The following is a 12,416-nucleotide window of genomic DNA, read 5'->3' as shown; positions in this document are numbered from 1 at the left end:
CAGGACAGTCATATGAATAGCTTTGGGGAGAATTCAGTACTAGCAAGGGTAGTGCACTGAGGTGGAGACAATTTTGGTATATTGGAAAAATGGCAAGATAACCAGTATATTGGTTGGTCTGTGTAAAGTGGTTCAGCCTAACTATGGTGGTTCTTGGAGTTGGGGTGGGTGGAAAGTTACCATCTCAGTATACTTTCCTTTGGATCTTGGAGATATGCTTCTTTTGACTAGCAAACGTGATGAGATTACAACTAAGAGCAAATGGTTGGCCTGGTAATAGAGCTGTCTGATCAAAATGGCCCCAGGTTGGTTCCGTCATTGAAAAGTAGCCCATATAACTAATTAGAGATTGTAGACAAGTCTTGCAGGCAGGCATGTTTTCCCCCTTGTGGTTTGACCTGTCTTGGCTATATCCTAAAGGATAGCACAGGGACCAGATGCCAGGCTGGCTAAACGAATAAATATTAGAAACAAAAATTAATTTTGGCTAATAGAATCACAAAGTGGCCCCCCCCTTCCAGAAATGATAGCATCAGGGAGCTAAAATCCTCAGTCAACATGCTGCACCCATTTCAGCTGTCCTTTGTATATGCCATATTCAAATAGGGGAGAGACATTACTAGTTACCTGGGTATCTATTAATGAATCGTGTGAAAGGATACCATCTACCATCTTTGCATAGGAGATGATGGTGAGAATAGCAGATGCATACCCATTAAAGAATGGCCTTCTTTGGTAATCATTTATGTTGTGAAATTAAATGGTGTGTGGAAAAAGTGGTATGGCAAAAGATCAGTTGGGTGAACTCTGAATACTGGAAAAGGAAAGATGTTTGCCAGTGTCTGGGTGGCTTAAAGTGGGTAAATGTGTCTGAGTAGAGGAGGGTAGTTCACAAACATGAGCACATTCTCAATATTCTATTTACTCTTGATTCTGGGTTATGTTCTCTAACTTAGTTCCTTCCCCCCGACCATCAGTCACCTTCACCACCACCCCACCCCCATTTCTATTGACTGAGGAGTTCTTATGTGCCAGACACTGCTGGATGCCAGAGAGAGTGATGTTCAGAGTTCATTAACTAATAGAAAGCTGACAAGTAAATCAATAATTGTAACACAAAGGTGCTGAGTAAAAGTACAGACAAGATACAGAGGTGGTGCACAAGAGTTGTCACCTTTGCTTGGGAGCTGCAGGGTCAAGGAAGGTTTCCCTGCAGCAGTAACACGATTCATTTTGAAGGACAAGGAGTACACCACATGGATGAGGAAGGGTCCATGCCATGGGAACAGGATATACAAAAACAGCGGCATGAATTTGCAGCAGGTTTTAACATAACTAGTTCAGTAATGCTGGAGGGTAAGGCAAGGAATAGCTTACAAAAGGACTTGAATCTCAAATTATGGGGTTTGGAGTTTTATTACCTTGTAGATCCCAGTTTCTCAAACGTGTGATCCTTGGATACTACATTAGATCTACTAAGTCAGAATCTTGAGGGTGAAGCCTGATAACATACCTTTCCCAAGCTACTTCTAAGTAATTCTTGAGCAGACAGAAGTCTGGGGACTTTGTAGATAGAAGCCAGTTAGCCAACCATTTAAAAAGTCCATTAAAAGCTAATGAAATATTTTAAAACAGGACTAATGACCCAAAGAGTTCTCAGGTCAATAGTTCCCCAATGTAATCTCTGGACCAGCACAGTCAGTGTCACCCAGTTGGGAACTTGTTAAAAATGGAAAATTTCAAGCCCTACCCCAAAGCTTCTGAGTCAGAAACTCTGGATGGCGCCCAGAAGTCTGTTCTCAAACTCTCAGGTGATTTTGATGAGAACCACTATCTTATCTTAGACACTTGGCGGCAGTATGTAGACTGGGTTTGGAGAGTGTGGCATGTCAGTGAGACTTAAAGCAAGGAGACCAGTTAGCCAACCATTTAAAAAGTCCATGTAAGGGAAAATGGGGGTGGGATGCCACTGTGTGGGTGACAGAAAAAGCCATGGGCATGAGTAAGGTAATGTTAAGGGAAGTATGTGGAGTGAGAAGAGAAGGAGGTACAGAATTCTGGGAGTAACAACACTTAAGGGTAGAGGAAGAGGCAGCTTTCAAATGAACAAGAAAATGGAAGTCTAAGAGTAGTGAATTGGAAAGAGAATTCTCGGAAGCCCTTGGGAAGAGAAATAGTTCCTCAGAGCTAGACGCGAGGTTGGGCAAACGTTTACATGGGTAAAGGAAAGTGCTGGTGGAAGGTCTTAGAAGCACATCTGATGGAACAAACTTGTGAACAGGAGCAATTACTCTGGGGGAGGGACTCAAGTGAGGGGGCTTAGAATAGTGAAATAGCCTTTGTGAGTTTGGGGAATGAGGCCATTGCTGGGGTAGTGAACCATAAATTTCCAAAGGCTCCCATACCGTGTTTTATGATTTTCTCTGGCCTAAGTCAAATACAAACAATAAAAGGATAGAGAAGATGGGTAGTAAGAGTCCTGGGGCTAGTTTGGAGGTCTGTCCAGCAGGTATGGCTAAAAGACTAGTGGTCAAGTTTCTTAATGGTGCTGGTGGGAATCGAGATGATGCACTTTGGGGTCTAGAAAGGCTAGGGAAGGAGGAATGAAGCCTGGTGGGAGTACTGTGTCAGAAGGAGTAGGGCTGGGCCAGGTGTTAGCAATATTAAGCAAGTAAAAGAAAGAAAGGAGCAAGGATAAGATAAATTTTGAAAATGGAATGTCGAAGTTTAGGATCACCGAGTTCTGGGTTGTGAAACAGCCTGATGTGTAACCCCAGAAGCAAATGGTCAAGATTGAGCAGAGGTAGGAACTGTAAGCAACTGTGCCAAGGGCATTGGGGTGGGTTTTCCTCGGGACCACTGAAGTCATCCAGAATGGTGGTGGTTGAGGTAAAGAGGAAATCTGGAGGGAGCCTGGTGCCAAAGACTGGGAAATCTGGGACATTGATTACATTGTGGCCACAAGGAATGGTAAAAGTTAAAATAGCTGGATTCCAAAAATTTTGTAATAGAGATTTTTGTATAACATGGGAAGAAGCAACAGTGCAGGAGCAGAAATGGGAATGGAGAACAACTTCTTGGCTCTTTGTAATTTGGGATAAATGTACATCCTGTAATGCAGGGAAATAAGTATCCTCAGGTTTTATTGAAGTCCAGGAACTGGAGGCAGCAGCAAAGAGACTGGGGCTGGAAGGAGAGGATGAGTCTAGAGAAACGGGGAAAGATTAGGAGTGGGGCAACTGGTATTGCCAGCTGGGGGCAGCGGGCCTGGGATTCAGGAGCAAGAAAGAGGACAGTGGGAATCTGGGAGCAGTTGGATAAAAAGGCAAATAGGGCAGTAGTAAAAGAAGACAGGAGAAGGGCTAAGTAGTGTAAGTTCTAAGAATACTGTTGACAAAATGCTAGTATTTGTGTCCCCTTGGCAACTGTATTTTTCACTGCATGTATCCCTAGGTCGTGAGCCTAGGATGCATGATTTTTCTAAGGGCCTGTCATTTTGACCCACTGAGTATTCCATACCCCTTTTCTGTGATAATATATGCCAGGATAGCAAACTTTTGGTTTTTCCCCCTCCAAAGCATCATTAACATAATCACTTAAGTGAAAGAATAGTCCTCCTTGATTCAAGTAATATAAAAATTGAATTCACATCTGTGCAGGTGGACCCACCAAACTCCTTAAACTGCCAGAGTTTGGGGAAGCAATTGCTTTCTTTTTCTCCTCTTTTTACATTATAATATCCATTGATTTATACTGGTCTTAGGCGACCTGTATGATTGCAACAGTAAGTGAAGTTGCAAATATTTGACAATTAGAAGAAGTAAAATAACAAAAGCAGGAAAAATTTAAGTCAAAGCAAATCATCAGAACTTTTGCTGTGAGACCAAACTTTGAGGTAATAAAAATGACGTCAACTAGAACAACTAGAACAACAAGCCCTATGTATTTGATCCCCTTATCCCCTTTTTCCTATTACTGATTTTGATGACCCCGTGTCATCCTCTGGTTCATCATGCCATCATAATAAGCATTATATTTTATATCATTTATTACAGTACATTTTTAAAGCATAACAGTCTTTTAATTACACTTAAATGTCTCTATGGGTAGATTTAATATTTATACTTTAATAGAAAAACATTTTGATTATATCTTTGGAAACATATTTGTTGAGCTCAACAAACAGCTTAAATCATGCAGATTTCTAACAGACTTCTTTGAAAAAGTGCTTTACCTTGCAGAATTACAAGCCAAGAAGTATTATGGCATTAAGTTATTGCAAAGCATTATGATTCATCCAGTAAAACACTTGGCTATGTACTTTGTGGGTTTCTTATATTTAGCTACAATCCTTCATCCTCATAGAGAAGTGATCCCTGCATTACTCACAAACCTCAAGGCTATTAAATGATCTATATGCCAGGCAATCTGTTGTGGCCCCCAATTTTATAGAATCTGGACCAATACTGATCTCAGGCAATTACCCTTCTACCATCTCCCATTCCTCTCCATGCTTGGAAAGGCGTTGCTTCCTCTTCTGGCATGACTTTACTAGAAAAGGTATTGACAAAGGAGAACACGGTCTTTGTCATTCTACATTTTGATCTGACCTTCCTGCTGGAAGTGCCTGAAGTTAGCGTCCTGGCAACACTCAGCCCCAAGGTTCATGTTGTCATCACACAGGACAGGCCATGTTAGAATGTGGACCTAATCAATCCTGGTGGGACTTGGACCTGACCTGACCTGACCTGAACCTCTCCCAATCCAGACATAGGAATTTTATGTTCCCCAGTACTTCTTTGGGCAGGAATACAAGGCCTGTGTAGATAAATGTGTCACCCAATTTTAGTCAAATGGGATTATCATGTGCTAAACATTAGACATGAAAGTAACAGTATATCCTTGGGCCTATGACTTCATTAACAACAAGAGGTCGCCCATTTTGTGATGATGGAAGTCTCTAAAATTTCTGTCAACAATCTGTCATTCCCCATTTTGAGCTGACCTCCCAAAGAGTATGGAATGCTGGTATTACTTGGCTCATTTGCTGACAGTCAACAGGACTTCATAACTAAACCAATTAAGACCACACAAAACCTCAGAACTACTTCTTAGCCACCACTAATTTTTTAAACAATCAAAGCAAATGCTCAGCACCCAGTGTCTCCTTGGTATCTTCTATCAGTCTTGCGATTGTGTTTGATTAAAGTCAGTAGATAACTTGGACAGTATTAACAATCCTATTAAAAGCAGCTAGTTGCTACATTGTTCCCCCTTCTAATTTCATTTGGTAACTTAATTGTTCTAAGTCTTGCTCCTGGTTGTTTACAGGTTCTTTCATTTGCTACCCTCTCTCTCCCCTTTTTCATTAGACTTTTTTCAAGGACTTAAGAGCTCCAAGGTACCCAGTGCAATACTAATGAGCTCTTGATAAATATTATTTGTTGAGGATGATATTCACATTTTTAAATTTCCCCACAATCCCAAATTTTGCTTGGCCAATATTCTGAATTTTAAGGCTTATCAGGCTAACGGTATCTTAATGAGGTTCTTGATCAGGTCTCTTCATATTTCATGTGCAGCAGAGAATAAAAACCAAATTCCCTCTATCTAGTCCATTTTGGCCAAAAAGGAAAGATAAAAAAGGTGGCCCAGGAGGGCATTTTGTCAATAAATATAGGCTTTTACCTTCTTAAGCAACCATTAACACTGGAAGACAACATTAGGACGTGCGTTTGTTTCACTTCAAATTCAACATTGAAAACCACCCCGTTTTGAGGACTGATAAGTTGATTTGAAGGAGCCCTTTGGGACTTAGATTCAGTAGCACTTTCTGGGGCACCACGTAGCTCTAAGAGAGCAGTGCCTCCTGCGTCCCTGCCCTGTGAGAGCAGGCAGTCTGAGTCCCACCCAGCCATTTGCAGGGGCTTCGTTTTCAGCCGCAAGTGGGTGAGCAAACAGGTCATCCCAAGAAACCTGGGATAATGATTCAGAGGAAAAATACGAGTTTTCTTTGCCACGGAATGTCATTTCCTCTGTGCCAGGCTAGCTCCAGCCCACAGGAAGTTGGGGAATGTTTGTGACAGCTGGCAGTCTGGGTGAGAGTCACAGAAGTCCACATTTTAGCAGCAGGACACTGAGAAGGGAAGCTAGCATCCAAGGCCTTCTAGATGGACTGGTTAGGAAAGCTCAAAGTAGAGAGTATCCCCAGACAGTTGTCACTGTGCCTCATGATGACCTCCACAGACCCGTGCTCCTGAAGGTGATGCTACAAACAAAAGATGTCAGAGTCTAAGGAACATGGCAGTCATTTAATAAATCTACAGAGGTGCCTCAAATTGAGCTCTTATTAATATGCAAGTAGGCTTCTCAGTCTATCCTCAAATAAATATCTATCCTCTGGTGTTACAAACATAAATTTAACATAATCATAAAATAGCTTAACTACTTCATTTCTTGGCTCAGAGTTCTGATGGTGAAGCAAAGTGCAGTTCCTTCCCTCTCTTACATTCTAACTGGAATATGGTCTTTCTCAAAGCGTAAACACCACAGTGTGCTGAGATTCATAGAAAGCCTATCTGCCCCATTTTCTGATAAGGCAGGAATGTACTTTTCACATCCAATCATGGCCTTTTTCATCTGTCACCACTGTATGTCTTCACCTTGCTTGCCTAGGTGGTAGGAAATGCTACACTCTGTGACTTTTCTTGTGGGTTGACATCTCACTGGTATTGGTCCAGTGTCTCGCTCACTTAATGAGAATGCAAAAACACTTAAAGGCCTGTTAACTGCTCCTATGCTCACGCATCTCAGGGCCCTCTGAAAGCAAAACTCATCAGCTGGCCTGCCAGTTATCCCCACCACAGACACTGGCTTCAGTTAAAAGGTAAAGAACAAGATTTCAAAACTGTGTGTAAGGCTTATCAGGAAAGAAAGGTGGGAGGAATCTGTATCTGCTGCAGGGCGTCAGTTTCCAGTTTCTCACTGGAGGAGGTAGCTTCAGTTCAGCCCCTGCCCGGCGCAGCACCAGCCTTGGTTGTGAGGTCTGCCCAGAGGTACTGCCAGAACCTTGGAGAAATTGCTGCAATGATTGAGCTTCTGGACAGAGTTCAGCCAGGCCTGAACCTGAGAAGAGATGCATAGGGCTAAAAGTAGGTCTGTTTTTCTTGGTTTCTCAAACTAGGTAGTTGTCTTAGAAGGTCTGAAAGTGTTGATACCCTAATGGATTTTGACTTTGGGGGAGCACCCACAATCTGTCAGCATGTTATATTCGTTCTCCTTCCTCTGACCCACTGAAAAGGAAAGAGCCATTGGAAGTTCTAACTGAAGACAGATGGGTTTATTGCTTCTGCTTGCTGTAGACAGAAGAGCAAGCCTGGTGCCTGGGGTGGGTGGTGGAGATAGATTATGGAAGGGAGAGGAGTGCCTCAAATCTGCTCTTGAGCAGTGGAGGGTAAGAGAGAAAGGAAAGCATCCATCCACTTGTTAAATACCTTTTCAGAAGGGCAGCTCTCATCAAGCAGTAGTGATGGCCACCCTGCCTGGGCTCTTCCCTCCCCTCCCAGGGCTCCCCTCTTATCCTCTCCTGTGCTGCTGGTCCCAGCCTTGTGTGGCAGGAGAATGAAGCTGAGCTAGAGATGTTTTCTGCTAATGCCCCACCAATTTAAACATAGTAAGTTTGGAGTGTAGTTCTGCCTGTGTGAGGCTTTTCCCTGTAATGACTTTCTGTTCTTGGACTCTGATCCTGGAGAGAAAGCCGATCACTTCGCTTCACTTTTGCATACCCAAGTGAAGACCCAGCATATTTCATTGAGGTCATCCTCAGCTCAGCCCCCACCCTGCCCAGCTACTGGATTTATAAATCAGAGGTCAGCATAACAACAGGTGGAGTCCCAAATTAATAGGAGCCAGAGCCAGAAAGACTTCTTAGATTGGGCCAGTCTCAGAGTTGGCTCTTGTGTAGAGATCCTGGTTTTCTGTGCTGGTGTATGGAGCCATCTTGGATGGGTCTGCAGGGATTCCTGGGAAAGAGGATAGGTAAATTCACCCACTTGGATGTCTAAGTGTATGTCAGTTGGCATTTCCAAATCTGCTTCTCTTCTGGGTGGTACACTTGTACAAAGCTAATCAGCAAAGTGGTCTAAAAGAACACATGCTTTAAAGAGCATTAAAAAGCATGAAGTAAAAAGGAGGCCTTCAATCCTCAACAGCAACATTTTCCAAAACAGGCAAAGGACTTCACTTTCTTTCAAAAGACATGATCAACGCCAATGCTCAACAGTAATAGATAATGACAAGGGGGGAGTAATGCACCACAGACAAGCCCCCAGTCTCACTGGAGGCAATCCTCTTCCCTTACCTGACCTTTCCCAACTGCTTCTATGGACTTATCTAAATTTCATCTATCGATCCTTCCCTTGACCTCTCTCTAACAAATGGACTAATAAACGGTCAAAAGGCTGAAGAAAGAGAAGAGGCCAAAATAAGCCCACATTTGGATAACCTGTGCCTGGAATAATGGCAAGTTGGCCCTGTAATAACTTCCAGATGATGAAGCATGACATTTTTCCAAACCCCAGCAAGTGAACTGATGTCATTCTATTTGCCTCCCACTTCCATCCAGAATCACTGATCGCCGCTGGGGCTGGTAAAAACAGCTGGTTGAGGTCTCTAGCCTTTGGCCATTCTTAGGGATGGTCATTTTATTCCTAAGTGTAACCCCTTCTGGTGTGACCCACGTGTTTTCTGCCAACTCCCCACAAAGAAGGCCAGGGGAAACTGTCTGGGTGGGACTTCTGATAGGGGACAGCAGGACCTTAGAATCTGTCACTGTAGATGAAGGGGGTGGGTGGTCCATAATGGGGAAGGGTGGACTGAATAAGATCAGGCTCTGAGGTCTTCCTGGCCTTGACCTGTGGAAAGGCTTAGAACCCCCTGATGGTCGCTCTATTTTTGAAGAAAGAAGGTTGTCGCCAGATGGCTCTGTCTCTGATGTGCGTTTTCTGCATTGCACAGCTGTGTCCTGGGCGGACAGCAGGTTAGCCAAGCCTGGTTCTGGAGGAAAGGGGGGTCCCTCACGCACATGGGAGGTAGTGGCATCCACTGGCAGGGACTCAGTGGCTCCTGTGTCTTGCTTTGGCTTCCCTTCCTTTGGGCTTTCTGAGGAGACAGAATCATCTTTGGCAGGTTTCTGGGAGGTCCCACCACTTGAGCTGGGTTCCCCTTGGCTTCTGTCCAGAGGCAGAGCCCCACTCTCCCCTGAGCTCTGAGAGGGCAGTGGCTGTGGGATCTGTGTGTACTGAACCTTGGGTGGGATGACTGGGACTGCCCTAGCCTGGCACATCTTGACCATGAAGGAGGTCCTCACGGCTGACACACTCACAGGAGCTGAGTTACGGCGACCTGTCAGGGCATGAGCAACAATGTCCAGATCCTGATGGTCCTGGGGGGAATCCCTCCACGGGTCTGCTTTATAGTGAGATGTGGTCATCCACGTGACCTTCGGGTCTCCTGGCTCAGGGAGCTGCATTCCAGATGAACCAAATGAGGCCACATTCTCAAACCGGAAGAGGTCAATTATGGGAAAGGCAGAGTCCAAGTTGAGGGAAGAAGGCCTATTTTTCCCTTTTGGGGGCCCACACTCAGTGCTTTTTAGCTGTAACTTTGGGGGATGCTTTCCAGGCGAGGTGCTGTCCTGCACACTAGGTGAACTCTCCTTGCTGCTGTCTGGCCCAGGAATACTACCTTGTTGCATCTCAGGGTGGCTGTGCCCCAGGTGTGTCCCTAGTTCCTCGCCCTCTGCTGGGCTGACCGAGCTGATTTCTGCTGGTTTGGGCTGCAATCCACCTGGTCCCTTTTGGCTGGGAAGAGGCTCTGTCCCTTTCAGGCCAGAGAACTCTCTGAAGGACCTCAGGGCTTTCTCATCCCATCCAGTAATCTCTCTCCTGGGTGCCAGGGGCTGCAGAGGGTCAGAATTCCTCTCTGCATCAAGACTGGCACAGCTGCTAGACGAGGGCCCCTCCAGAGTCCACTGGCTTGTAACGGTGGTTTTGCTATCTAGAGAATGGCTCTGGCGAAGGCTGGGCCTGTGGGAAAGCCTCTTCTCCAATCGGTGGCCCTGGGGCCCCTGCCCCTGGGCCTCTTGTACATCCTTCAGGGTCGGGGAGTGAAGGGGACTGGTCACCCACTGGGGCTCCTCCCACGGCTCCACCATCTCCAGGCCATGCTGGGCAATGTCTGTCACAGTTTCGTCTTCATCACAGTCTGAGGGCTCCTGTACTGAATGGGCCGCGTGCCCCTCTCCTTGTGGGGAGACCTCACCCTCCCTTGTGGGGTTTGGACAATCAGAGCCTTTTGCTTCAGGAGTGGCATTCTTTGCATTTTGCTTTTCACTTTGTCCTGAAGAAGTCTCATCTCCTCCACAAAGGCTGGGGACCCCAGGGCTGCCTTTAAGCTGGTCTGTATATGGACTTATCCTCACATTCCCGGGAGAGCCTTCTCTCTCAGGATCACCCTTTGATAGCTGGACTCGAGGCGCCTCCTCCAGAGGAGTTGGAGGCGGCGGAGCAGGCGGTAGCCGCGGAGACAGATTCCCTGGGTCTCCCACCTCTTCCCTTGCCTGTGGAGAGGCCGTCTCAAACGGAACTATTTCCAGAGGAGCTAGGCCGGTGGGGTCTGGGCGCTGCCCCTTTTCCGGAACACATCTGTAGAGGCTGCAGGTCGTCTGGTCCTTTTCTGTATTGGCTGCCACGGAAGCCCCCTCTATGCTCTGATTGGATGGATCCCTAGTCCCCTCCTCCAGGGGGGCAGAGACTGGAACTGGGGCGGAGCCACAAGGCAGGCTCCCGGGAGGCTCCGGGGGCGCCACGACTGGGCTGGACTCCCGAACTGGCTGAGTTGGGCTGATGTTTAGAGCAGGCGGTGGCAACGAGGAGAGCTCCTCCTCAGATTCAATGATTTTCAGCTCCTGTTGAATCTCAGGCCAGATCAGGGCGTTGGCCAGATCGTCTTCATCCTGAAAAACATCGAGAAATTGAGCATCTTCGAACCCAGGACTCGCTGCGCTGTTTCCCGTTCCGAGGGAAGGGACTGGCGCAGGGCAACGGCAAATAAAGGATACAGCACTAATTCTAACCGTGGGTGTTTATTGAGTGCTCATGATGTCCTGAACACACTTTTAACTGTATTTTCTTGTTTAACTGTCCCAACAGCCCTGAGACAAGTACTATTACAACTACTCCCACTTCAGAGATGAGGCAACTTAACGTTCAAACAGATTAAACAATTTACCTAAGTCACGCAGTAGCAGCCCAGGATTGAAATCCAGCTCTGTCTACACCAGCACATAAACACTTAACCTCTGTGCACGGTTGCCTTATAAAACAAGCCAACCCCTGTTCTCATTTAACCTCAGGTTTACTGTATGGCACACAAGGATGAGATTCTCCCAGCAGAAGGAAAATATTAACTCTTGTCCTGACATCTGCTTTCCAAACAAATAAATGTAGCCTTGTTTCTTATACCAAAGAAATACATATTCTATTTCAAAAAAATTTTAAAGCATATTAAAAGAAAGGAAAATTTAAAAACCAGCAAAATCTTATATTTCTGCTACCCACGCATTCCCACTGTCGGTGTGATGGGGTGCCTCCTCCTCTGCTGGGTTTGCTGTCTTGTCTCCCCTCCAGTCCAGCCTCTAGGTTTGACTCCTCCCTTGTCCTACCCAAAGCCCAAAGCTACGGACAGGACGCGGATGTAGGCAGGCCAGGTCAGGACCAGGAAAACAAACGGCAGTTCTTCTCATTTCTTGTCTCAAGGCCTAATTCTGTCCCAGGGAGAAATGGTTCCGAAAGCCATTTCCATCCTGCGGGGCTGTGGGCCTTTCTGAGAGGTCTGACCTGCTCCCAACCTGACATCGCCTCACACCTGGCTCTGATCACATTTCATATTATGGGTAATTTGATGCTAATCTTTCCCAAAGGACTGAGCTCCCAGAGGTCAGGAATTGTGACTTCTCATCCTTGGTTCCTCAAGGTTAAATGGAGCCTGGTGTACTGTGAGTTGCTCAGTAAGAGGTCAGTTGAACTGAAATGGGTCCATTATTTTCTCTTGAGTTATTTCCTTCAGAGAACTCTCCAGGAGCAGGTTACTTTGTCAAAAGGCAGGGGTGCTTTTGAGATCTGATTTTACTGTATTGCATTTATTTGTATACATTTCTATTTCACCTCCTAAGCTCTGCCCTCCTTCAGGGCAGGGTTGCCTTTTACTCTCCTCAACACCTACATTAATCTACTAAGAAATAAATGAGCATCTACACTCCCCTCCACCCCACTCTCCACCATCTCAGTAAGTGGACCATAGTGTATCTTTTTGTTCGGATCTGAAGCCAGTGAGGTGTCCTTGACTCTTCCTTCTTC

General features: G+C 45.7%; 1 protein-coding gene across 1 annotated transcript in view; it reads right to left on the bottom strand.

Annotated features, from left to right (window-relative positions):
- Positions 1-4,030: 4,030 nt before the first annotated feature.
- ARHGAP31 (Rho GTPase activating protein 31) overlaps positions 4,031-12,416 on the bottom strand; it is a 110,283-nt gene continuing 101,897 nt past the window's right edge. Inside the window, exon 12 of the mRNA XM_036883482.2 lies at positions 4,031-11,014. Within this exon, the coding sequence (XP_036739377.2) occupies positions 8,594-11,014 (2,421 nt within the window). The 3' untranslated portion in view covers positions 4,031-8,593. The remainder of the gene's footprint in view (positions 11,015-12,416) is intronic.

The sequence above is a fragment of the Manis pentadactyla genome, chromosome 1, assembly GCF_030020395.1.
Source record: "Manis pentadactyla isolate mManPen7 chromosome 1, mManPen7.hap1, whole genome shotgun sequence".
In the NCBI taxonomy this organism is placed as follows: Eukaryota; Metazoa; Chordata; class Mammalia; order Pholidota; family Manidae; genus Manis; species Manis pentadactyla.
This window is presented reverse-complemented; position numbering and strand designations above follow the sequence as displayed.